The 27,574-nt window shown below is 44.8% G+C and overlaps 1 protein-coding gene across 3 annotated transcripts; it reads left to right on the top strand.

Moving 5' to 3' along the window:
* Positions 1 to 1,403: 1,403 nt before the first annotated feature.
* On the top strand, positions 1,404 to 27,574 carry ece1 (endothelin converting enzyme 1). 3 transcript variants are annotated; one of them, XM_049023460.1, is made up of 19 exons: positions 1,404 to 1,563; positions 9,619 to 9,705; positions 12,142 to 12,280; positions 14,090 to 14,302; positions 14,609 to 14,733; positions 14,817 to 14,963; positions 15,199 to 15,264; positions 15,592 to 15,780; positions 16,887 to 17,029; positions 18,343 to 18,457; positions 20,444 to 20,554; positions 20,661 to 20,759; positions 21,027 to 21,104; positions 21,354 to 21,457; positions 21,990 to 22,100; positions 22,282 to 22,349; positions 23,095 to 23,285; positions 24,303 to 24,398; positions 25,809 to 27,574. In XM_049023460.1, exons 1-19 carry the CDS (start codon positions 1,561 to 1,563, stop codon positions 25,983 to 25,985), a joined length of 2,262 nt encoding a protein of 753 aa, XP_048879417.1. In that variant the 5' UTR covers positions 1,404 to 1,560; the 3' UTR covers positions 25,986 to 27,574. The 3 variants fall into 3 exon arrangements, with proteins under 3 accessions (XP_048879417.1, XP_048879418.1, XP_048879416.1); XM_049023461.1 differs by lacking the exon at positions 1,404 to 1,563 and adding an exon at positions 6,022 to 6,279; XM_049023459.1 differs by lacking the exon at positions 1,404 to 1,563 and having other exon boundaries at positions 9,023 to 9,705.

Below are 27,574 nucleotides of genomic sequence, written 5' to 3'. Positions count from 1 at the left end.
TGTAGTTATTTCGTAATCCACCAGATGTCGCCAAAAGGAAAAAAATGAACAAACGTTTTTCAACAATCGGATTTTTGGAGTAATCCGATTTTTGAGTAGGAGAAAATTGTTTATAACATTTTAATTGTATTTCACAGGCTTCCTGTTGTGCTTATTTTGAAGAATTTGCTAAAGGATTAAATAAGATAAATACTGGACATGTTTGGTTTAACTGTTTCTTTGGTGCTATGAACCAAATACCGTTAATATTCATTCTTCACTATACTTATCCAGTGCAGGGTTTTAGGGACGCTAAAAAAGATGGAGTATTACTGTTATTATAATTTCTAGGGACAGTAGTAGTTGTGGTAGAGTTTAAATTCAGTTGATTACTGTTTGTTCGCTGTGTTTTTATGTGTCGATCACGTACATTAAAGTGGATGACCTTGCTGAATCTCCTGAGTTTAGTAATTTATCGAAAAGTGTAACAGAAAAACAAAGCACAATGCCTACATTTTGCTTTTATGCATGCATTTATTTTGAGTTTTTAGGAAATATTTGTAACTCGTGGGTACTAAGGGGTTTTAATCTGTATCAGTGTATCTTTGCGATATTGTTGTCCTTTCTAGTTGTGTTTTCATAACAGTTCCGTCGTCCGAGCCTTTGCAAAGTCAGTGGCTTAATTTCTAAGATTGTACGACATGCTGTCAGAGGACATTCTGAAGAGCTGACCTTAAGTGGACATGTGCTGGAGATATGATCTCCCGTTGCTCGCTTTTCCAAGGGTATACTTAAGACAGACATAAGGTAAACAACAGGGAAATAAGAAGACGCGACCGCGCCGTAAGCACCACATACCCTGTTTCAACGCTCTATAATCCACACCTTATACAGGCCATTTCAAGACCAGCACAATTTCCCAACTTCAAATCCTGGTTTATTTTTATATCTGTCGCAATTTCTTTCCACCCCTGTGGTTAACACTGCAACTGGCATACATGGTTAATTTCGCATCAGTACTTTTATTTACATAATATTCATAATGACACATGTTATTTTAGAGTTTAAAGAAATACAACAAAAACACACTACTCCAAATACATCCTGTACGGGTGTACACAAACATATTTGATTAAAATTAGATGTCATTAAACTCTTATATAACTACTCCGTTACAAATATACCATATATAGCCAGGCATATTATAATAACTGATGTTAAAACTATTTAATATTTTTTATCTGTTGGAGTTTTATGCTCTGCTTTACAAGCGATTTTCCTTTGCTCAGCGCAGAGTTATCGAAATGTCCTACTTTTACGCAGGCAAACAGTATTTAATCTTAATGCCATATAGTACGCAAGGTCCACCCATGGCTCGTAAGCAATTGGCCGTAGCCGCACACGCCTGAGCTGTTTCTTGACGCCATTGGTGCGGCTTCACTCCCGCTGTAATGATTTCCTCGAAGACCCAGCGCATGGTGCCCTTTTACGTTCTGGCCCTTTAAAAGGTTGGGGCGCGTTACCCGAAGCTGAGTTTAACGTGGGGTGTCAAAAAGTTACTCCGAGATCTACTGGTGAACGATGGTGAGTTCGCTTTCTGTGCATTGCCGAAAATATTTGTTGTGAACTTTTTTGCGTGGGTCTGCCGGTGCAGTTTTGAACCCTGGGTCGTTTGCCATTCGGCATTTTGTTGCAGACATGAGTAAGATCAAGGTTCCCTGTCACGTTGTGGCTGTATGGTGTTGGGAGTAACCGGGGAGACCACTGTACTGGTACAGATTGCAGTTTTCGTACTTGATAGTGAGTCGTTGGAGCCACATCATTTTCAATGATGTTGGTCTTTTTTTTTTTCAAACTAAATATTTAATCCTCGAAGTAGATGGTGACACTTAAGTCTATGTACAACATCGTTATGCATATGGAAGAACGGAATTATGATGTGAAATTAAAGAAACAGTTGTGTCGCAATTTTTGGTTAATGTTTAATTTCTTATCATTTTCCACGCTCGTGGGCGATAATGTGTCGCTGCCTCTTCCCTGACTGGAATCTACCAACTAGTGATTTACTTATACATCGATTTTTAAAAAGTCATTGGAAAGTCATTTTTATCGTGCTGTAAGTAGCATGGGTTAAAATCGTTTACGCGCATTTTACTTGCACTTAAGCCTGAGGCGAAGATGTCAGTTACAAGAACTACTTTTTTTTTTTTTTTTTTAAGAAAAAAAATATTTTATGTGTTTCCTCTTTTGTTATGACAACTGCGATTGCACACATGTGTTTACGTGCGTCAGCGGGGGCTGGGAAAGGCAGGCTATCCGCGTCAGCCCGACGAGAAAATGAATTCGGAACCCGACCGGCGTAACGATCGTAGTAGCCGGAGCGGAGACGGCGGCTGTTAAGCGCTCCAGCTGTTTAATGTCCACTACTCTCGTTGTTCTTCTGAGTGCCACGCCTTTTAAGATGGACGTGTAAATAAACTCAAGTTACATCCCTGTGGTCTCTTTCAATTGAGAACAAAGCAAAACTATAACACACGAAATGATAAACAAGCAAAACAAAACGACACAAAAGAAAACAATAGTATTAGTTGTGGTCACAAAACAAACATAACAATAGTATTAGTTGTGGCCGCAAAACAAACAAAACATTACAATACATAAGTATTAGTTGTGGCGAAATTATATATTTTCACGTCTCAAAACCGGTTATTTGCCCTGCGTGTAACTCATTGCCAGTCTGACAGGCCCGCGCGTTAATTTCTCTTACTTTTAGATGAGATAAAACCGCGTGTATTAAGCTAATATGTATAGTGATACATTTAAACCATGTCCTGCTACAGTGTGGCATCATGTAAAACGACTGTAAAACAAAAGTGTTTTTGCTTAACCTTGTCAATGAATGTAACACAGAAAGAGGAAATTTGCGGTAGTGAAATTCTCTTTTACTGGTGAAGAAGCAGATGATATGCTCATTTAGAAAGAAAACGCATGTTTTGACTGTGGGGCCGTGTAGATGTTGTTGTTTATGAATTAATTTGTTGAGGCGTTTTTAGAATCGGGATTTGTGACGAAGATTGCGAGCGTTTTCCGGTATCTTGTTGTCATAATGCCACTTCGTGTCTTGTTTCGTCTTATCTTCCCTTTGCTTCTTGCCAGCAGTAACCACATTGTCTTCTCTGAAGTTCCGCAGCTGTGCTCTTTGTAGCAGTCAGTTAGTGTTTTCGCCTCTTAACCAAAAGGTAGCGTGAGTATTGTTAAAATGGCACCCTTTCTGGGAAATAATTACAGAATCATCCCAGTCTCTAGCATCACAACTTCATACCATTCTACATACATTTGTGGCCCTTGAACAGTATATAGAAGAAAAGTATTACTGTTATTGTAATTTCTAGGGACAGTATTACTAAATGCATATATTACTGCATAGTTAAACTGTCCCATTTTGCCAGGCGTCCCACGTTAACAATATTAACCCTATGGCCTGATTTTCAGGTTCGTTTTATTGTCACTTGTGGGAAGCTCAGTCTCACTGCATTTGCATGCAAGTTGACTTGCTCATGTACAGTTTTAGACAAAATGAATAGTAAATAAAGGTAACCTGTGTTGTACATTTTTGGTACTTTTTGTGATGGATGAGGAAAACCTTTAGTAATTACATCCACAAACATGGATTGAATTGAATTCAATCCAGAGTGGAGATTTGGGAGCATTTTTTGTTAAATTTGGTTGCCAGCTTTGAATTTTAGTGTCAGGGTTTGTTAAGAAACGTAGGTTAAGGGACTGCAGTGTAAGAGTATGAGCCAAACCGTAACTCCACGAGAGTCCAATAGGCTCCACCTCCTATTGGAGAGGCACAGTGTGGAACCAAAAAGATTATTTTGATGTGGTGGCCTTTGCGAGCCAAGCTTTGCGGTTTCAAGCCGAAACCCATTAACCCATATGCTGAGAAACCCATCAAGGCTGCATTCTTTAGCCAGCTCCCGTCACCAGGGCGTTCTTCCTCAGGGAAGCGGGCAGAGGAAAGGGTAGGGCCAGGCCCCGAGTGACATCACAGGTCACCGGGGGTCAAGCTGGCCCTAACGAGCTGTCGCCAAGGCCCGGACCAGATGGTCGCACAGAGAGCTGCTGTTTCCACAGCTCCGTGTGACGGCCGTCATTGGGGCAGCATGGGATGATGGACCCCAAGCTGTGGCCTTCTCAGAAATCCACTTAAATACTGATCCCTGCCAAGTCCCCCCCCCCCCCCCCATTCCAGCAGACCGGTCTGTCTGTGAGCAGCTGGGAAGTTTGCGGGCTCAGCTGGCCAACAGCTTGAGAACTTGGCTAGAGAAGAGTCTGGCATGCCCCACTTATCGTGAGCGTGTATTCAGGTTTCCCATGCCTATTGTGGGTATTGGGTACGTTTACTCAACTCACCTGCCTCCCCACACCCAATACGGTTTTATGCTGCCACTCCCAAAATGTACAGACATGGCTGGGGGGACCTCTGCATGCTCAGCAAACTTCATTGAAGAGTAATCCACTGAAGGGTTACCCATGGGTGAACTGAGGAAGGTGTCGCATACTACCCACTTTTGTTCCAGTCTTCGTTTCATGCTATTGTTGTAGTCTGTGCTGTACAGAGCCAGTTTAATGTGGATTGCTTTTAATCAGCTCGATGCGATGTGCTGATTTTCTCCTTTCTGCTTTATCAGCCTGAATGTCAGCAGGGTGCTGTGGGGGTCGAGGGCTGAACAGCCCCCAGGGTGTGTAACTTTGTAGAAGTTAAAGTTGTGTCGTCTGCTGCCTGTAAATTTTCTGTCTGCCCAGCAGATAAGTGCAGCTGCAGGGTGTTTTGTTTTGCTCCCCCCTCGTCTTCTCTCCCTCCCTTTCCCTTCTCATTCTCCTGGAAGCATGATGTGTTCCAACAGGATGGTTGACTTCCTGGCATGACCGGGACGGAGGGGCACAGTCCCATTCGGTCTGCGATTAGCACTTTGAATCAGTGCAGTGAAGGAAAGTCCAACCCTTAAACTTTTCCTTTGCTGTCAAATGCCCCCCCCCCCCCCCCCCCCCCCCTCCCCAAGCAACTGCCCTGTTAAGTCACACATTATGGGTATGACATTCACTATGAGGAGTTCTCAGTCTTCGTCTTATTAAGGTCTTGTAAATGGATCTTTTCTGAAATGTATGCGGCAAAGTCATGCCTCCTGGTTTTACCCCTAGAAACAGCACCGGGTGGAGTGACCTATAATCTGATCGCACTGATGTGTTTCTCCGCAGCTGGTCAACATGCTTATCTTTCATCTACAGTTTTACCTCACGCCTGGCTGTGGATGTTGAGTTGTCCTCTGTTGTCCCCGGCGGACTGCCGCATGTGTGTGGCCAGGAAAGTGCAGATCTGTACGCTTTGTGAGAAACTCGGGCTGTCCAACCCCCCCCAGTGTCCTGCTGCATGAGAAGGGGTGGGGGGCTGAAGTCTCTCGTGCAGATGTTGGACGCACGCCGGATTGTGGAAGGACACTGGGGATGTCACAGGAAATAGGGATGGTGCTCCCTTCGTAGGGCTGCAGACTGGCGTGCCAGCGGCCTGCCCTTGAAACGCACACCAGCCACAGCGCCCGCCCCTGCACGCATCTTCGTTCAGGAGGGTTAACGCAAGCATCCACAGTGCTGACGTCACCGAGACCCCTGAGGTTTAACAAAAGAAGAGTATTCCTCCTCTCACAAACATGTCTGCAGTTTCAGATTATTATTTTTTGTCTTGTTCTCCCCTTTCTGAACTCTCCCCCCAAGGCGCTTCCAGATGTTTGTATTATCATGCTGAAATTCATAATTAAAAGGATATAAAACAGATGTTTGAGATAAAAAATAATAATAATAGGAGTCTTAGAGTAATAATTTCATCATTATCTGAGTTTTTTTTTTTCCTTTAAACTGGTTTCAGAGCTTATAGAAGTTTCACTCTAATCTCTGCTGCAGGCAGAACAGGAGGGATGTTGGGTGAGATGGAGAACCTGCATATCTGTGCCGCACTTTGGGGGGGGTGGGGGTTCTGTTTGAGTCTCTTTGTTCGAGCTGTCTGCAAGCTGCGCCATCACACTCCCGTCTCGCTGCCTTCTGTGTGATATCTGCTTATGTCTAACCCCGTTCTCTGACTCGCCCATCCGCAGTGGCGACTCACTTTCCAGGAAGTCGATAACACTCTCGGTTTTGCTTACTTTTCCACGCATCACAATCAAAGAGCTTGTTCGTGCCACACGGCTCAACAAATGGAAAGCAGCCAATACCCGGCTGAGCAGCAAAACAGTTTTGTTGCAGGCAAGTGAGATACCTTTTCTGATGAATCTCTCCCTGTTTTGGTTTTTGGTCTAATTCTTGGGTGATGGACTTCAGAAGGCAGCTGAGAGGTTACATGCAATGTCATGCTAGCACGGAGCTACAGTAAGGACCATAGGTTCATGCAACGCTATGTCCATACTTTGTTACCCGCACAATTTCCTAAAGAGTACCTCAAACCAAATCAGCATCCAGCTCAGTTAGATGGATTTAATGAATGAGGTACAGCGAGCACTCTAAAGGGTAATGTATACCTCTGTGTCGAATTGTCGCTGTAGGCAGCGTAGCCACCTTCACTGAAATGTAACTGTGTGTCGCGGCGACAGAGACTGCAACAACTGCAACTGGTCCGCTTGGGTTTTGGCGGTGTAATTGCAGAGTGATCGACACACCAGCTGTCGCTTATTCACATCAGTTTATGATTTAAAGGGGGGGGGGTGAGTATGCATTGGATACAATGTAAGATGGACCCGGGATGCAAGGTTTCTAACATCTTTGCTTCGGTACAATCTGATTCATTAATATACAATTATACAAATGAGATGCTTACCGAGTTGTAGTATTAGAGACGCAAATATGCGAAGTAAAAATGGCTGTTTTTTATTTCCGATTTGCTGTCTGCTTAAGAAGAACCAAAGAAAGTCAAGCTATCCCTGCCATGTTGGATGGCGTAGTATCATATTCTTCTGCATCACATCATATCGCATTGAATCTTATCAAGCTGCATGTCTAATCGGCCTCAGTGGGGGAGACGCACATCCCGAACACCAACACAGAAGTATAAATGCTTGCTACAGCGTAGGCGGCAGTATAAGCTCAGCATAGGCTCAATGCCCAATTGTGTTAATCAGCCTTAGCAGGAGTGCAGCTAGGCTCAGTCTTGGGGACTTTTTTTTTTTTTTGGTGGCTTCTTGATTTTGAAGAGAAAATACTCCTCTCTTCCTGTAGGAAGATTTTCTTTCTGTCTCTAACATTTTCTATTTCCTTTACTCAATGTTCCTCAGTAGACATTAAGAAGGTTTCTGTGTAACTAAAATATTTTGCCTGTAATAAATTCACCCCCACCATCTTGGACTGAAGAATTTCAAGGCCTCCAACATGGCTCCACTGAGGTGAAAACTTGAAACAGTTTATCGTACTGACTCTATGAAAATGTTTAGTTTGTGCATGTTGCCGTTTTTGACCGAGATGTATAATATCGGCTGTACGTAGCTGATGTTTCTCTGATTCTTGGGTGTTTTTTAATGGGGGGGTGGGTATTTTCCACAGGAAGGGAAGTGTTAATCGGTAAGCAAACAAGTGATTAGGGATAGCCTGGGTATCCTTTTTCTTGATGAAGTGTCATTGTGTGGAAGATAACACAGGGATTTTGAGTTTGGGTGGGGGGGGGGGGGGGGGGGGGGCGTATGGAGTTGCTGGCTTTGAATGTCCAGAGCAGCACCTCTTGGGTTTGACAGGCAGGTCTTGGTTTGGCTGCCCTTGCGAAAGGCAGTGCCGGGTTTAATGTTTATTTACATTCTCCTCCATGGGGAGGCATCCTGCTGGGGGGTGCTGAGCAGGGGTTCGAGAGAGAAGGCCAAAGCCGTGTGGGGGGGGGGCTGGGGATGGAGAATTCTGCCCAGAGCTATTTTTTATTGGGGGGAAAAAAGCTAGTTTTAATAAATAAATACATCTCTGGGATCATAAGGTTGCAACATGCTTTGAATTTCACACTCAGCTGTGGCCCCAGGAACAAGCAGTACAGGAAGCTGCCCCCCCCCCCGCACAGGCTAGTGACGCAGCTGGAGGACCCCGTGCAGCGTCCTGCGGGGATTTTAAAAATTATATATATAAAAAAACAAATCTAGTTACGAATGTAACGAGCTTCTCTGCTGGCAGACTGGGAGAAGGCCTTATACTTTTTCTTTAAATTTTCCCGTTTGTGATACTTGGCAGTGGCTGCTGTGAGGATAGGGGATAGGTGAGCTTGGGATGGGGGTGTGGGGGGGGCACACCAGTATCATTCCATTTTAATGAAACATTTTAAAACATTTTCTCAGGAGTCATGCGTCCTTGTTTTCACAGCCGCCTGAGGTCGTGTGGGAGGTTCAGGCCACTCTCTCTTAATTAAAGTTTTCATGAAAAAACACTTAATCATAAATCACACCCACGACGCTCAGGTTCTTCTGCACTTTGGTGTATAAGTCTTACATTCAGCTGTGGCTGTTCATCATTTAAAAACAAATTTCCATTTATACTGTAACTTTAACAGATTGATTTCTGCTCAGATATCATCTATTTTGCCATCATCTTTGTCATCTGCATTGTCATGACCGTGGTATCATTTTTGTTTTTTTGTTTCTTTGCCATCTGGCATGACACCGCATGAGCTATTAAGAAATGCCAAATTTCATTGCCAACATGTAATATCAATATTTTCTTGCTGTAACCCCCAACTCCAAAATGGTGCTATTCTATCACCGTAGGTCTCTCAGACATTGTGAAGAACTAATGAATGTAGTGCGTGATCGAGACAGTGAGTGTGTCTCAGACAGAATACTTTCATTGCTGTTGGGCTGGATATTTTCTATTGGTCCAAGTGAGGAATCAGAGTGTGAAGGATGCTTGACTGGTGCCGCTAATCTCTGGCACTGCTGGGAGCTTTTGGGGGGCGTGGCTTATCTTCTAGGCTCCGCCTTTCTCTCAAGAATTTCTAATGAGTGAGATCGTGGGTGGAACCAACCTCCCAGAATTCTCCTCCCAGACGTTAACAAAAAAACCTGTTCTGTGGAATGCGTGCACACACGCAAACACCGACACGCACACACACGCAAGTCAATGGAGTCGACGGTCCTTCCTGTTTTTCAGAACTTTTCCCTCCTCTCTGATTTGGGGCTGGAGCTCGAGCTGGAAGTCGTCTGAGAGCTCTCTGGGCTCCGGGGCGAGGACTTCACACTCCTGTCTGCTGAGCAGATGACGCAGGGAGTCCCGCGATAGGCTGGCTCTTTATTTTTTTGGTTCATCCCCCATGTTGTTGGAGTTTGCGGCGTCTGTGAGATTAGCCCCAGGGGGTTAACTTTGGTGTGGGGGAGACGAGGAGGTGGGGGTGGGGAGTGTGTACATCCGGGTCGAGAAGAAGGTGGGACAGCGAAGAAACCTGAGACTTCAGGCTGAGCGAAGAGCTGTTGGGGAGTGTAGGAAGACCCTCTTCCTGATGGATGAGAGGGGGGAAACCCTTCCCAGAATACCCTAAGGACCCCCCCCTTCCTCAGCATTTGCCAGCACAGGCCTCAGAAAGTGATGGAGACGCTCAGAGAGTCTTTTCTACACTTGGCCTTTCAGATGTCCACCTACAAGAGAGCCACGCTGGATGAGGAGGACCTGACCAACTCGACGGTGGACGAGGTCTACCCCTCGACCAGCATGCAGGTAAGTTCAGCTCCAGCCGGCAGTCACAGCATGTTCAAGGCCACCGACGCACTCCAGCTGACTTCCTGTCGTTCTTAGAAATGGCGCTGGGGGGGGGGCAACACGTGTTTTATTGAAGCGGTCTTAAGGTTGTCAGCCATCTGCCGAGTGTTACAGCTCTTGGAAAGACGCGACCGTTGCATTATGTCTCCCTCTTGTTGAATTAGCAGGCTCTGTGTTGGCTGACATAAGCCAGAGTCTCTGTTGTTGAGGGAATCCTGAAGAGATGGTGCAGCAGAGATGCGTACTTTAGTGCCATAATGTAAAGGGGGCCTTTGTTCATTGATTTCGAGGGATAGGTTCAGGGAAGTGGGGAGCTTTCTGGGCCCTCATATCAGAAGAAATTCTCCGTTGGTGTTGCTCGTGTCCTTAACCATGCCTAGTGCCAATCTGTCTTGTAGCTTATACTGTTTGTAAGGCACTGCCTTGGTGCATTTTGCCAGCTGATTGGAAGTTCTCGTGCAGCAGCCTCTGTGGGATATGATGTTACCCCCCTAAAAGCTGTGTGTTCTCATTGCTAGACATACATACGTACGTGTGCAAACACGCAGACACATACATGCATGTTTGTATTTATATCTTAGTGGGGACTCTCCATTCATTTCTATGGGCATAACCCTAATCTCATCAATGACAACCTTAACCCCTACCCAGCCTTAACATTAACCGTAAGTAATCAAATAAAGTACAAGACGTTTGGCATTTTTAGTTTTTTGATTGAAGTCGCAGATTTTTGTAAAATATGAGTTACCCCTTGTGGGGACACAGACACACACACATACACGAGTTATCAAGGTAGCAAACAGCGGCGTGAATCTACAGCCACATCTCTGGCTTTAAAGGGATGCACAGTCCACAACTGAGCTGGCATGTCCTGTCACTCGTGTTCTTGTCTGTGACACTTCGGGATGCTTTTCGTTATGCCCCCTAATCACATCATTATGTCCCCTAAGGACATCATAACAACTCGGTTAAAATCCAGTACATTTGTTCTTTGTCTTGTTTCTCAAGCTTTAAGGAAGTACTCTGTTAAATACTAGAGTCTTATGTATCACTTTGTCTTATTGTCCTCCCCTCTCCCCTACCTCTGCATGTGTCTTAAAATTCCTCAGTGTTTATTGCTTTAATTGAATGAATACTCTGTTTTTCTCCCCCTTTTCCTGTGTATGACTGTAATGAATTGGTCTGTTTGCCCATTTTCTTTCATTCAGACTCTGGAATGTTTTATCCTCCGTTTATTGCGAAAATATTTCTCTTTGGCTTCTGTCAATTACAAGGAGGAATTTCGAAGAAGCCGCTTCACATTATGCATTTTTGAATTTATTAACCCCCAACTACCCCCCCCCCCCCCCCCCAAGTTTCTCATTCTGTGGTTTCACACAGAGATCAGCCACGGTTCTGAGCTGGAAGCACCCTTAAACAGGTTCCAGCCCACTGTGCAGCCCCCCCCCCCCCCCCCCCCACCCACGGCTCTTTGATTGTGTTTAAGAACCATGGCTTTTGGACTCTTGTGCCACACTGAGCTAATTTTAATGCGCATTAGCCGGCTTGCGCGCTTATTAATTTAACGCTAATAACATCTGGCCACAGAAGTACTGCGGGTGACGCGGAGCTTAGCACTGTGGTCTCCGTCCAAGACTGGCGAGTATAATACAGTTTCCCACCAAGTCCAACATCCCTGGTGTTGGCAAACGGTTCTAAACGGAAGCACTTGAGGAATGAGTTTGCTGCATGACAGAGTTTGGCTAAAGTGCTAAATGCTAAATGCACTCGCACGTTGGCCTTGTACATGGAAATGCAATCTTCTTGATCCTGCAACATGTCTGTTATTTATTTATTTGTGTGTAAAATATAAAATGTGTGTGTGTGTGTCTATAAAACTTATAAACCAGGATATTAAAGAGACCCATAATAGATTCTTCCTAGTACAGTTGTTACTGGATGTCAGCCAACATTTGTCTTGTCAAATATTTGTTATGACTGAAAAGCTCCCTGCTGTCTGGTGTTCATTCACTGTATCTCTTACATGTTGGTCCGGATGTGTGATGGCGTTTAGCTGAAACGTTGACTGTCAGAACTTGTTTAATGTAGTTTATTCATCCCTTGCATTAGCTGGAAGCAGCCTTCTCATGGTAAACGCGACAAGTGTGGAAAAGTTTGAGAGCATGAGGTCCTGTAAAAATTATAAAGCTCGACAAATATTTAATGATGTGTATCATGCTAGACTGTGGAGTGAGATATTTAGGTTGTAAAACCTAGAATGTGTTGTACCAACCCTAACTCCCCCCCCCCACAGGCACATACTCAATGCCTCCATTTAGGTGTAGTAAAATGCGACATTTAATGATTTATCCCTTTCCTTTTTTTCTTGTCCCATCTGCCTCAACGTGTCCCCAGCTGATAATGCGTCGTGGTGGGGGTCCCCGGTGCTGGGCGGACCGGACCATCACTGAGAAGAGGCTCCTCGGCCTGATCTGTGTGCTGACACTCGCCCTTTTCGTGTGCATCGTCACTCTCAGCTTCTACTACCAGAGGGGTGAGCCAAACTAGTCGATTCTACTAACGGCACCATTTTAGTCCTCCCCCCCAAGAGCAAAGGTGCTTCCCACGCATGATATATGCTGCTAAATGTCCAAGGGTCTCCACTTCCCACAGTGCCATAACTCCACAGTGCTGAGCCAAAAACGAAAGGTGAGATGGTCACCTTTTTGTGCGTCTTTTATTTCCTTGTTTCTATACGGAAACCCGGACACAGCTTCCTCCTGTTTAGCATGAATGACCCAGCCTGCCTGCGTGACACGCCCAGAATAAGCCATACTCTGGCACTGCAATATCTCAGTTTGAACCTTGCGTGGCTCACTGTCCTTTTGTGGTCACAGTGTAGTTCATACGACCTTTTCACATTGTGCATTCCCCAGTTTCTTTCAAACCACAATGACCTCTCACATTTTTGAATACAGTTCTTGATGCGCTTGTGGTTTGTGTTGCGAAGCCATGTGAACACTGTGAAGGCCAATGTTAAGAGGTTGGTTTCCATGAGTTAGATACTTCTTTTGTAGGGTTCATTCCCACTTTATGCTCAGACATAGCTGCCTCCCAGCCTGAGGTCTTGCCTTCGTCGTACAGGTATGCAGACATAAATGTGTTGAGATTATATGGCTTTAATACATGTTTTGAAACTAGTGGAAATGCAGGCCGGTTCTCAGGTGATCCCACTCAAGTATCATCTGAGAACCAGCTCCCTGTCAGCACCGGTACAGCACTAGTGTTAAAGTATCAGTCTTCTCCAGGAACCGAAGAAGACTGATGGCACTGCCAGGTTTCAGGTGCTCTGTGAAAAGACCAATTACTTCTCAAGGTCCATTTAGTCCTGAGACGGTAGAGTTGAAATGTGCACTGATTTTTAGTACATTGCCCCCCTCCCCCCCTTGTATTTTGGCTCTGGGGACTTTATGATAAGGTGGCCAAAGTGCACGGCAGGCCACTCTGTGATTTTTAGAAATTTGGATAGAGCATATTCCACTTTCCCTCCCCTGGCAACTCGAAGCTTTGCCTCCAGCCATGACTGTGTTTCAGTGGCGTATAATCGTCCACATGGGACAGCGGAATTTGACACGATGAAAACCGCTTCTGTCGCAATCGTGATGCTCGTTGGGTTATATGATACAGCACTGCTTCTGGTATTTAAAACTTTCCTGCCACTTTACAGGAATTTTCTGAGAAATTGCCTCTCAGTAGAGTATCTCCAGTTTAAATATGAAGTACTAATTTAATCAGTTTGCAGGCCATATGTAGGTGCAGGTGAACGGGGGCAGGATGTACAGAACCACATGCAACATTGAAAAACATTTTTTTTACACAACATAATGTCAGCCAACATGCAGCAGCTTTCAAAATCATAGAATGAAGGACTGCAGGATGACATGGCTTGGTTGCCGTTTTGGTACAAGCGCTTGCCTGGCTGCAGGGACACTGAATCACCTGCATTACTCTTAAAAATCAGATTCATTTTACTGTCAGGTTATCTTTTTTTGTTTTAGTGATGCTTCATTAAGCCCCATGGGGTCTTTTCCGACCCCAACTTGCTCCCCATGAGACAAACATGCAGGTGAGAGGATGCTTGGGGGGGGTCACAGCACAGGGTCAGCCTGCACGCAGCGCCCCTGGAGCTGGGGGTTAAGGGCCTTGCTCAAGGGCCCACGGACATGTGATCACTCTGCCAAAGCTGGGCTCGAACTGACAACCTTCTGATCACAGGCACAGAGGCTTAGCCCCCTTAGCCAGACACCACCGGTAGTGATGTGTTTTATTCTCCTGTATGTTACCTGTTCCCTTTCATGATCAGGTCACCCCAATCTCTGCTTGTCCGAGGCCTGTGTGACTGTGGCCAACACGGTTCTGGGTGCCCTGGACACCTCGGTGGACCCCTGTCAAGACTTCTACAGCTATGCCTGTGGGGGATGGATGAAGAACAACCCCCTCCCTGAGGGAAAATCTCGTTGGGGGCCTTTCAGCAGCCTTTGGGAGCGCAACATGGCCGCCATGAAGAACCTGCTGGGTACGCTCAGCGTACATTCCGTCACGGCGTGTGGCATCTCAGATGGATATCTCTTGTTGCTTTTACTGGTATCTCTACACCCTTCAGATTTCCTTGAAGGTCTCATTCTAATTGGCTTAAATCTCCATCGGAAAGCCCTCCCTTCAATGACTACTATGCTCATGTTATTCACACCCCTTACTGATCACCCTCAAGGCCCATCCGGAATCCTCTTCCCTCTCCCCCTGATATCGTCTTTATTTAGTCTGCTCTCAGCCGGGGGGTGTTGAAGGTGACCACTTTTGAAGGTTCTTCTGTGCCCTCCAGAGAACACCAGCATGGAAGGGCTCAGCAAAGCGGAACTTAAGGCCCAGAGGTATTACCAGGCTTGCATGAGCGAGGCCAAGATCGAGGCGCTGGGTGCTCAGCCATTACAGGATCTCATCAATCAGGTGAGATATTTGTCCAGTCTGTGGCGAAGCCGGTTCTCATCACAGCTGTCGGTATCTCTAATGACGAACGTTGTGGGTTTTAGACTGGCGGCTGGGTGTTGACAGGCCCCTGGGATGAGGAGAACTTCCAGGAGGTTTTACGCATAGTTTCTGCTCGCTACCGCACCTCGCCTTTCTTCACCGTGTTCGTCAGCACGGACTCCAAAAGCTCCAACAGTAACATCATCCAGGTAAGGAGCTCAGACCTGGGATACAGGCAGAATTACCACCTTTTCAGATCAGTTGAAAAGCCTTCAAGATATGTCCCCATGGCAACCTGGCGAGTGTCATTCAGTCACCTCTGGCAGATGTGTTTATTGATCCAAGCCATTTATTACAGTCTGCAAGAATTTTCACAATTGTCTGTCGTAGTTCTTTGTGGGTCAGTACGTGATGAATCCCCCCTCCCCCTACCCTCTCTGACAGGTTGACCAATCGGGACTGGGGCTTCCTTCACGGGATTACTACCTCAACAAGACAGCCAACGAGAAGGTCTGTGGAGAATTTTGGATGTTCATTAAGGTTAAAGCTTTCAGAAACTTGGATCATATTTGGCATTTTTATGGTCAGTTTGGACATTTTTGCACAGCGGTCTTCCCAAGGGAGCTAGATGCTTTAAAGATTCTTTTTTTCCCCTCTCTTTATAATCGTCCCACTTAATTACATTTTCTAACATGAATCTGGATGCTGTTTTAACCCCAAATTTCGTAACTGTCTAAGTGAAGCCACATGGGCAAGCAGCTGCCTCACCTTACTGGAGATGAATAAACCTTCCTTATCCTCCGTGACCATCTACCCCATCCTGTTATGTTCCCTTAGTATCTGAAAGCCTACCTGGACTTTTTGGTGGAGCTGGGGATTTTACTCGGTGGGTCTGAGGAAACATCGAGGACACTGATGCAAGAGATAGTGGACTTCGAGACAACTTTGGCCAACATCACTGTGCCGCAGGAAGAGCGACGTGACGAGGAGCTAATCTACCACAAGATCCAAGCAAAAGAGCTGGCAGTGAGTCGTGTGTAATGCTGACTGCTGCTGGCTCCACATGACCGCCCGCAGGCCAGGGAGTAAGCTGAGAGCTGCAGCTATAAGGCAGCTGATGTTTAGTTCAGACTTGTTATGAAGGAAAAATCTTGCAGATTAAACTTTGGTCCTCAAACCATGCCATTTTCCCATGGTATACTGCAAAGCACAGAAACGGTTTCATTACATTGACGCCTGAGTTCCAGAACCTGGTCCCCGTTCATGAGCCCCTGGGCTGTCTGGACCTGGAACTTTCGTAGCTCCCGGCCAGTTGTGTGTGTCACTTTCACACCACACAACAGGAACCAGGAGTTTTGTGCTAAGTGAGCATGGGAGACGCAAAAAGTTTGCGGGTTAAACTTCACACATAATTTCATACGAAACTAAACCATCACACAAAAACAATGGAGAATGAGTAAGTTGTTTTGTTAGTTATTTGTTTGTTACTGGGGGGATTGATCGCGATCAAAATGGGACACAGCCTTTTATTTATATTTTATTTATGACCCGTAATATGTTCACGATTCTTATTAAATCTTGCCAGCAGATTTATCTTTCATTTTCCACAGAATAAAAAAGACAATGTAACATTATCTCACTAATGAAGACTGGAAAGTTTCACCGGTGATATTAGACAAAAGTATATTGGTTAGCGATTGAATTTTCCAATGCAGAAATATGCTAATTCAAGCAAAAAAACAACAAATTAATTGATTCGCTAAATGTAATTAGGGTACAAAAATAACTCCATATGCTTAATTTATGCTCTGCCGCATCTATTTCTGCATCGCTGCTTGACCTGAGTTAACGTCGGTACTTGTCCACAGTAAGATATCGCTGTAAACTCTTCTCCAGTAGTTTGTGTTTGAACAAAAAGTTCCTAGTTTGGAGCAGGTACTAAAAAAGGGTTCTGGAAAGGCCTCTGAGGAACTACAGTGGGGCCAAGTTCCTGCAGTGTGAACACGACAAAAGTCCCTGGTTCTGGAACAAGGTCCTGTTTCCAGAGAACTTCTGGTGGTGTGAAAATGACTGATGGAAATGTATCCCATTTTTTGGGTCTGCTTTAATAACTCGGTTTGCCTTTTCTACAGACACTGGCCCCCGCTATTGAATGGATGCCTTTTCTCACAGAAGTATTTTCCCCAGTGGAGCTGAACGACTCTGAGCCTGTGGTGGTGTATGCTAAGGAATACCTGGAGAAAGTCTCCAACCTCATCAACCACACCAACAAGAGGTAGCACAAGGAACCCCCTGTTCCACAGCATATTACATCTAGCCCCCTCTATGGTTAACTGCTCTAACTGGAAGCAGTGTGCACTACTGCAGTGTAGCGTTGGATATAAAACTGGTACCAAAATAATATCACCGCAATATCTCTGAAGGGAGTTCAGTGCTCACCGGATGGGGCTGTACTACCCAAATGAATAGTGCCTCGGTAAAATCCATGAACTCCACACCTTTTCTGTATTATCCCACTTGGGTGTTAAAGATGCTTTAATTTATATTACTTCAGCAGTGACATCAAGCTTGTAAATCTGATGGGTTTGCTGTGGATATGCAAGGTTTAATGCATGAATATAGTTCCATACTCATCACCTCCCTCATACTGTCATGGAAGTGGAAAAAAATTACATGAATAAATATTCCTAAAATTTGCTGTTTGGCAGAGAATTCCATAATTTTCATTTTAAGCACATGATGTTTAATTCCATGAGCTACTCAGCATTGACACACGGGCTTTCTTTGACCTCTGGGACTGGATTTTGCAATCTAGCCCTGGCTCAGTACCTGCTCTCTTCCCATGTTTCCCCGGTGGGTTTCCTCTGGGATCTCGGATTTCCTCCTGGCATCCAAAGACACGCAGTTCAGGAAAACCGGAGCCTCTGAATTGCCCCAGAGCATGACTGCGTGAGAACCCCCCCCCCCCCCCCCCGGCCAGCCTCGTATCCTGGCCCTTTCGTGGCCATATGTAAGCTCAATGAATGAAATGCGACTTCCGTCCCGGACAGTTCCCCTCTGACCTTGGTGGTGGATGCAGGATGCCCTCATGAGCTTTGCTCCTGGTTACGTCTGGGTCTGCCACTCGCTTCCTTATGTCAGGCAATATGAGGAGTAGAGTGGCTTTGCCCTCTGATGTCCTTCAGTCAAGTGGATCCCACTGTGAATTGCATCATCCTATACAAGCAGCTTGTTGCAGGAATCTTACCAAGTCCTGCCTAACATGCACGCAACTCTGCCCAAGACATTAGCATCCAAACTTCTTCATGTATAGAAAGAGTGTCTCTCACCCTTGCATTAAGAGTAACATGTGCTTCATGGACCACGTGATTCAGGCCAACCTGGTGCAGAACGTCTAGCCATGATCTCCATTCCTGATCCTTGAAACACATCTACTGAATAGCTCCGGTAACAAGGCTGACAGGTTATCGCTGTTCATGTTATATTGTGTAAGAGCACCTGCTTTGCATGTAGATACATATTGTGGAATATAGTGACTAGCATGGTAATGTTGGCTGCTCTCCAACATGGTATTGGTCTTCTCCTCAGCCTCCTCAACAACTACATGATAATGAAGGTGGTGAGAAAGATGGTCTCCATCCTGGACCAGAGGTTCCAAGATGCTGAGCAGCGTTTCTTTGAAGTTATGTACGGAACCAAGAAGGTGAGCAATGGGTGATCAGGGAGCTTCTGTGGATGGAGTGTAGACACCAAGCAATGGTCTGAGTGATGACCCCCCCCCCCCATTTGCTTATGCTAGTTCCTGTACTCAGTTTTGACTCCACACATGAGATTCTGTGAGATGAAGTTGAGAGCCCAGATCGGAGTGTCCTGCTGATTTAATAAAGGAAGGACTCTTGTGACAGAGAGCTAAAATTTTTGCTGTAGAAGAACGTGCTTCTGAGTGACTCTTGGACTGTCGTTTCTATGGATTTGTCCTGAAGATTAACCTGGAGACTCTAGCCTGGGTACATTTTATTCTGTCTAAGGTTAATTTGTTTCTGTAATTAATCAGATCCTACTTTTAGTTAGCTGTAGTCTCCCAACCTCAGGATTCCCACTATGCCGGTTAGGTCAACTTTGAAATTGTTTGGCTGAGTTCCAGTTTGGGGGGGGGGGGCGAGCTCTGTGTCGTATCACAGAGGGCTTTAGTTTTTGGGCCACAGTACTGGTGCTCTTCACGCAGCTGCTTTACAACTTCTACACAAAACCAAATCAGAAATAGACTAGGACACCGTGTTTGACAGACTATAATTTTAAAGGCAGCACACCAGGCATGTATAGATGGTCCAGACCCCCGCTGTGTGATCCTGTATATATTAATGGCATGCATGTCCGCAAGACAACTGCAGGCAATAATAATCCATGCTAAACATTGCAGGTGACTTATCCTAAAGATTAAGACCTCATTCGGGGAAAAGGTCACAGGACAATGAGAATCTAAAGTATATGTTGGTGTTTATGTGCTGTGTGGGAGTGCAGTGTATCAGCTGAGGAATGGGGACCTTGCGATGGCAAAGGTAGGGGGGTTAAAATGTAGCCTCAGTGTTAAATCAGCGTGTATGTTGACTAGATATTCTGCAAGAGCATCGCTGCTAGTCTCATGTGGCTGGTTACAGTGCCAATGCGAGTAGGACTGTGTGTACACCATATGGACAAAAGCATGTTTGTTCAACATATTTTGAAACAAGGGTAGTATTGTGAAGTTGGTTAACCTCCTATTGCTCTATTAATCTGTACAATTTTTGTGAAGGCTTTGCATTAGATGGATGATTCCCGGTAGGACTTGCTGCAGTTCAGGTTGGGTATTGATGGTGGGTGGTCAGGCAGGTGTTCCACGTAGCATGATTATTGTTAGATAGGTGAACTTAAGCTAGATGCCATGACTGTCCAATAGGAATGCTCCTTGACCTAAACTCTTAGTGGTCAATCATAACTTTTAGCTTAAGCTGAGAGAACCTGCTTCACGGATCCTGCCCCCCCCTCCCCCCCAGTCCCTTTTCATTGAGTTTGTGGCCTCCCACTTAATGACTGAACTCGCTCCCAGATCCTCCCATTCATACGCAGCCGGCCAAGGCAGCTCCAGCAAGGCAGAAATTTAGCAAACTGACCGTCTCTATGACGAAGCATTTGGCTGCCAGTATTTTGTTGTTGGAAATTGTACGGCTGTGTGCTTTAATAATACAGGAAGTCCCTGGGTAGAGGGTGTCTGACTTAAGGACAATTCATACTTAGCAAAGAAGTACTGTAAAGCCTATTATATATTTTAAAATTGAGGTTAAATACAATGGTTTGTAATAACAAATGCAGACACTACTTTTCGATGCTCGTGAAAACATTACAGTGTTTCGGCAGCTTAAGGTACAATAGGGCATGTTTTAGTTACTTTTGTTATTATTGGTATAATAATGAATTAATTGTAATAAAGATGTGCTGTTTTTTTCTGATTTACCTACAAATTGAACTTGGACAGACTTTGGGAATGGGTCTCGTTTGTAACCTGGGGGCTGCCTGTACACATGCCCCCAGTGAATAGGGGTGTCCACATACTTTCGGCCAAATAGTATATGAGTTGATGCCGTGTCTGATCTATGGGGTGGGAATGAGTGGATGCGGCGTTTGTGCTAATCTGTGGCGTCTCGCGTTTCAGAGCTGCACACCTCGCTGGAAGCTGTGCGTCAGCGACACTGACAGTGCCCTAGGCTTCGCCCTCGGGGCCCTGTTCGTCAAAGCCAACTTTGCCCATGACAACAAGGCCATTGTGAGCATCAGCCCGACCCCGGCTCTGACTCGCTGCTCCTCCGTGACTGAGCCGCTAAGGCTAACCGGCAATAGTTAGCGCTGACTGCTCTTTCCCCATGTCTCAGGCAGAAGGCATGGTTTCAGAGATCAAGCAGGCCTTTGAAGAAGGTCTTCAGTATGTAGGCTGGATGGATGCCGAAACCAAGAAAGCAGCAAAGGAAAAGGTAGGAGAGAAGCTTCTATTTCCAGTTTTATACAGCCTTGTTTTTCGTTTCCCATTAAACCAGAGAGATGTTCTGAAGTTCCTGTTAACAAACAATGAAACTGAGAATTTCTCTTGTTTCTTGTCATTTACTTTATAGGAAGTGATGCCTGAGTATTTTTTTTCCTTATTGAAAAAAAAGGTGTAACTCGCTTAGGTAACTTGTTGGCTCCTCCTGGTGTTACAATCATGCAACTGATTATGTAATTATTTCTTTTTTTTTTCCTAGGCAGATGCTATTTACAACATGATAGGATATCCAAAGTTCATCATGAATCCCACTGAGCTTGACAAAGTATTCAGTGATGTAGGTACATGTTTACAGAGTGGAATATTTAATTGATTTTTTATTTCTTATGCTCATAGAGTAGGTAAAAAATGATTATTGCTTTTGAAAATCATATAGAGGACAAGTTGTTTTGTGGGGATTAATTGTCTCTGTAAAAGGCCATTAAACAAGGTACAAGATAACATGTAAATGACAAGCTATAGACAAAATAACCCATTATGAGAGAGTAGCAGGGTGATAAAGTCTCTAACTGGTTTTCCACTGCAGTTCGAGGTGGTGTCAGACCTGTACTTCCAGAACGTCATGCAGTATTACAACTTCTCTGCCAGGGTGACCGCAGACCAGCTCAGGAAAGCGCCCAATAAGGACCAGTGAGTTTGCACAGTCCACCAGTGGTTGAGTTCCCAAAAGCTGGTCCATCTGCCAGAAGCTGGATTTTATCGTGAATAAAGCTGTTGGTTGATTCTTTTCGGCTATGGTGTGTAGGGATTTGTAATCAGAGACTGTGAATGTTTATGCATTTAGGCTTTATTTTGGGTATTGAGACCGTAGGGTTTGGTGAAAAGAGACATGGAACCTTGCTTCTATTTGTCTGCTGAAGGCTAAAATGGACAGCAGGTGGTGTAATGGATCAGGGAGAGAAATTTGTAACCCAGTTTCTGATTCATGTTACGTTAGTAAGGTAGTTTATCGCAATGGCTTAAGGAAAATATACAGTTTTTTTTTAAATGTCACTATGGATAAAAGCCTAAAATGGAATAAATTTGATATTGCTGAGAAATGACACATTTTTATGGTGTAACTCCCCTCCCCCACCTCCCAGTTTAGTATGTGCAGGAATAGTGTTTACAATTTGCTGAATGTGTGCCAAGAATCTTGCTTGTGCTACGCCTGACCTCATAGGTGGAGCATGACCCCGCCCACAGTCAACGCATATTATAACCCCACAAAGAATGAGATGGTCCTACCTGCTGGGATCCTCCAGGCTCCGTTCTACAACAAGGTCTGGCCCAAGTAAGTCCATTTCTGGAAAAGTCCTGGAAAAGACCGCAAACGGAATGGCTGCTTATTTAGTCCCCAGGAAGTCTATTAAGTAAAAAAAAATAATTAAATGTAAGTAAAATGGCTAACAGCAGTGGTCCTAATAAAAATTGGTGGCTAATGCAGATGATTATAAGATTTAATGTCTGTTCAGGGCTTTGAATTTCGGTGGGATTGGTGTCGTCATGGGCCATGAGCTGACGCATGCCTTTGATGATCAAGGTAAGCCGTCTGAAATCAGTCCAGCAGATCAACATTAACAAATGAGCTTTGCCTCTTTGTTTCCATGACAAATAGGTGACGAAGTCGTCTTCGGACGACGAGCAAATGATTAATGCATGAGGAAGTTGAGCACATTCAAGTTTCAAGTTTCATTTGTTGCATATACAAACATGCACTGTACGTTTGTTTAGTGAAATTAGGGCGACCGTATTTTGCTTTGCAAAAAAGAAGACATTAGGGGAGGGAAGCAAAGAGAGGCATCAATGCGACGCAGATATGCACACAGAAAGTGTTTGGAATGTAGAAAGCAAATGTCAAACTGAAACAAAGTGAAATCCCAGACATTTCAGACTTTTTTTGGTTCGTATTATCACCATAAAAGAAATGCTTTTTCTGCATGCTTCATTCACTGTACTCTGTACACTGTAAAGAAAATTCCACACAAGTTGGATGTAATGGGCTATGTCCTGAAGGCCATGTTAAAATTGAGCCAATTGAAAATGAGCATGTTAATGTTTGAACAGAGGCCTGTATCACAAGGCAGGATTTCCTGCTAAGCCGGATAACTTGTAAGATTTAAGGTAGTCTGGGCTAAAGGTAAGTGAAGAAGTCCATTTACCCCAGACTACCTTATATCCCACACGTTTTCCAGCTAAGCAAGAAGTCTGGCTTTATGATGCAAATCCCAAGTTGCAGAGGCAAGTGACCCCTGGGCTGACTTCAGTGTGTTTTTGTGTCATGGCAGGAAGGGAGTATGACAAAGATGGTAACCTGCGCTCCTGGTGGAAAAATTCATCAGTGGAGGCCTTCAAGAGGCAAACGCAATGCATGGTGGAGCAGTACAGCAACTACAGCGTAAACCAGGAGCCCCTGAACGGTCGCCATACACTGGGAGAGAACATAGCCGATAACGGGGGCCTGAAAGCCGCCTACAAGGTAGGGAGGCGTGGTTTTCGGGGTACTGAAGGGGGGCGCCCCGCTTAGCTTCTCACAAGCTCAACCCTCTTTCCAGCACAGGCCTCGTTTTATTTGTTAGTTCTGGGAGAAACTCGCCTTAGCAAGACCGCAAGAACCTTCACCTGGGTTTGTGCTTCTAACTAATGCGATGGTGTAAATATAGAGGATGTAAATCAGCCCAGAGTAAGCAGGAGGAGTCCGAACCAGTTTAAAGGCCTGGGTACAGAGTCCAGTCACTGATTTGCAACTGAGCTGTGGCATTGGTGCTCTTTTTGTTACTGAGTAGTGTGAGGGTGTTCCTCCTCTTGTTACCGAGTAGTGTGGGGCTCGTGCACTTTTTCTTACTGAGTAGTGTGGTGCTCGTGCACTTTTTTCTTATGAGTAGTGTGGGGCTCGTGCACTTTTTTCTTACCGAGTAGTGTGGGGCTCGTGCACTTTATCTTACTGAGTAGTGTGGGGCTCGTGCACTTTATCTTACTGAGTAGTGTGGGGTTCGTGCACTTTTTCTTACCGAGTAGTGTGGGGCTCGTGCACTTTATCTTACCGAGTAGTGTGGGGCTCGTGCACTTTTTCTTACCGAGTAGTGTGGGGCTTGTGCACTTTTTTCTTATGAGTAGTGTGGGGCTCGTGCACTTTTTTCTTATGAGTAGTGTGGGGCTCGTGCTTTCCCTGCTGCTTTGGGTTATTCTGGTCTTACCACAGCACCCTGGGCGTCTCCTTACCACACAGCCCCATCAGCCAGCAACAGGTGGAGCAGGGTGATACAAGTTTGCCTCTGGAAACTGTCATACTCTGACATTCTTTCCGTTGGAGGAAAGGTCGTAGGTCATGCAGTTGGGCAGGCAGCCGTATGGTCCGAGTGAGCGATGTGTTTTTTTTTTTTTTTGGGGGGGTGGGGGGTTGAATCTGGGACACTTCGACAGTGACGTACACGGTCTTCATAGGTGCCTGGGGCTTCCGTGTGAAGGACATAACTGGTCTCCTGTTGTATTGCAGGCTTATGAGAATTGGGTGAAGAAGAATGGGGAGGAGAGAGGACTTCCTGCCCTGAAGCTTACGAACCGCCAGCTATTTTTTGTCGCATTTGCACAGGTTTGTGTCACCCTGTCCCCCTCCACCCCAACCTGCCTCTGAGCCTCACCGACGATGAAGATTGCCCCTTTGACCAGCTGGGTGCCTGAGAGCAGAAGGCTGCTGGGTTTCTGCTGTTCCTCTAAGTCTCTGGTATGGAACAGAGGCTACGTTCACACTGCCAGCCACATCGTTCAATTCCGATTTTTTGCTCAGATCGGATTTGTCTGTCTTGACGGTTCACATTCATAACTACAAGTGATGAGTATCTGACTGGAATGTGAACGCATCGGCCCTCCAAAACGTCAGGCATGCGCACATCGATACGTTTTTACACGGGTCAACTGCGACACCAACAGCAAAAAAACGTCATATCTGTGGGACGACTCATGGGAATAAAAATGGAGGCGCTAGTAGCTCACGCATGTATCGCACTTTGCTCTGGAGGACGACAAACAGCGAATCAGCTGTACATGAGCAGGTCGAAAAGGAGAAAAAGTCAGGCGGCTAGCTTTTCTGTTTTCGCAGTTATTGCTGGAACTGCTGCACCAAGAGATGTGTAGGTACGAGCCTGCCGGCGCAGGCTGATGATGTCAGCGCACGCGTATAAGCAAAAAGCCACATGAATTCCGATCTGAGCGTTCACATTCAGGTCGCATGGCCGCGAATCGGATACGAATCCGATTTAGTAGCACATATGAAAGTGACATAAATCCGATTCGAAAAGATCAGATTTCCGTGTCCACACAGCCCTGAAAAGATCAGATCTGTCACATTAAGGCAAAAAACCCGATTTGAGTCACTTCAGCGTGGCAGTGTGAACGTAGCCAGAGTGATTTAACAGGCTAAAAAGAGGGCAGGTCAACATAAAGGTCTTTCAGAATACTCCAAGCCATCTATCTTTACTTTTTCAAAATATTTGAAGTAACTTCCAGCAGACTTACCCAACATCCATTCCTCCGTCCATCCATCCATTTTCCAAACCGCTTATGCTACTGGGTTGTGGGACTTACCCAACAGAGCAATTGAAAATAACAAAATGATTAACCTTTTTTTTTTTTCTCTGACCCAGCGACATATATGTGTATAGTGTATTTTCTTCAGTACGTTTTTAAATGTTAATGCATGGATGAAGTACTTTATTTGCCATTTGCACAAGTACACTGGAATTCTTCTCTTTGCACATCCTGTCTTGCTCTCCTATGAGACATACATTATCCACACACACATATATACACACAGCAGAAGGTGAGGCCGGGTCTGAATGCAGGATCAGTCAGATTTATCTGTCTTGCTTTATTCTGTCACTATTCTGGAAAGGCCTGGGCTCAAACTGGTGACATTCTGGTCATGAGCACAGAGGCCAACTTGCTTGTTAGATTTTTGGGGATCCTACTGTAACCATCTATCTTCTGTGTATTTTCTCTGAAGGTGTGGTGTTCGGTTCGCACCCCAGAAAGCTCCCACGAAGGGGTCATCACCGACCCACACAGCCCGTCCCGCTTCCGCGTCATCGGCACTGTGTCCAACTCCCTCGAGTTCTCCAAGCACTTCGGTTGCCCGGTTGACTCCCCGATGAACCCCAGGAGCAAGTGCGAGTTGTGGTGACACCGTGGATGCCACACCTGCCCCGCCGCCCCACCCATCCCCCCGGACGACATGGACCTGCGAGCCCAACGTCCGCACGTCAGAACCTCAACCCGACACCCCCAATCCCACCCAAAGAACCCCACAGTGCGCCTTGCCTTGCACCTCGAAGTTCCCCTTCCTCTCTTAATCTCAATTTTATTTTTTTCCCAAAACGGGGGTCTGTGAATAGGTTTCTCCTAAGAAGAGAGACGGACTAAACACTGGAAAACTGCCAGAAGATGGAGAAAGATATGCAAATCTTTGCTTCTTTAGTTTCGTGAATAAATGTTAGTTTCTTTTTTTATTCCTTTTCTTGATAGGAGGTCATATTTATTTTCTTACATCCCCGTTTTATAGCCTTTTGCATATGGACTCTTTTTACATAAAGATTTTTACAAGTAGTTTTCTCTCACAAGTCAAAATGTATGACTGCAGGAAAAATGTCTAAGATTTTACCATGAGCCTTTGAACACTATGCCTTAATTAAGCAGAACCAATGACTGATTTGCCCGTTTTAAAAACAAAGTTGATTTACCTTAAATGTCAGTCACTGAAAATGGTGATGTTAACCTTGCCTCTTGGGAAAAGGTCACCCAGGGGGAAATGGGTGCAATTTTGAAAATCTAGGAACATTTTCTTTTTTTAACATATGGAAATAATGGGTATGGCTTTAGTCCTATCCGATTTAATTGGTTATCGTAAATTATTTCTCTTAAATGTAATGTCAGATTTCATTCGCGAAAGACGCAATGCAGTTTTTACAATGAAGGGAAAGCGGTCCAGGTTGGAGTTGTGTGTGTGTGTGTATATAGTTATTTTAATTTCTCATTAAAATGACGGGTGGCTATTTGTCAGCACAACTACAGGTTGTGATCACTCAAAATATATTTGTGTGTGTATATATTTGTCTAAAAACTATATGAATATCCTCCAGTTCCTAAAATATATATTGTTCGATGCTCACTGTAGTAGAATCCGTTTTGTTCTGTGAAGAAAGTTTGGGAGAAGATTATGCATCATGCCTATCCCAGAATGAGACTGACCTGATGGAAATCTGACTGTTTGTAGCGTCTACAGCAGGGTTGCCAGCTGTCACTCGTCTGACGTGACACTCACACTTCCAGACCCTCACACTGATGCAAATCTTATGACAAATCTATGTTACTCCATTATAAACCTAAAATTAGCCACATAAAAAAGGCGTTGGGATGGTTTACAAACCCTACAGACTATAAGGTAATAAAATTGTTACATACATGTAAATGTGTGTGCAGACTTTCCTCGAACTGAAAATCTTACTCTAGAAAGCTGGTCAAACTTGGCAACCCTGCTACAGGCATTATAACTACTACTACTTTTTAAGTGTTGTGTAAGCGCTTTATTGTTCGTGAAACCCGAAACTGCAATATATTGCTCAGGAATCTTTATATATGGGGCCTACATTATATTTTTTTAAGAATTGCGCATCTTTTTGGCAAGTGGTGATTTCTGTTATCAGGTTTATTTGATGGTTGAATGTTGACACTTGACTAAATTTTTGCCCGAATTAAAGTAGCGCTTTCCAGGTT

This window comes from Brienomyrus brachyistius, chromosome 8 (genome assembly GCF_023856365.1).
Source record: "Brienomyrus brachyistius isolate T26 chromosome 8, BBRACH_0.4, whole genome shotgun sequence".
In the NCBI taxonomy this organism is placed as follows: Eukaryota; Metazoa; Chordata; class Actinopteri; order Osteoglossiformes; family Mormyridae; genus Brienomyrus; species Brienomyrus brachyistius.
This window is presented reverse-complemented; position numbering and strand designations above follow the sequence as displayed.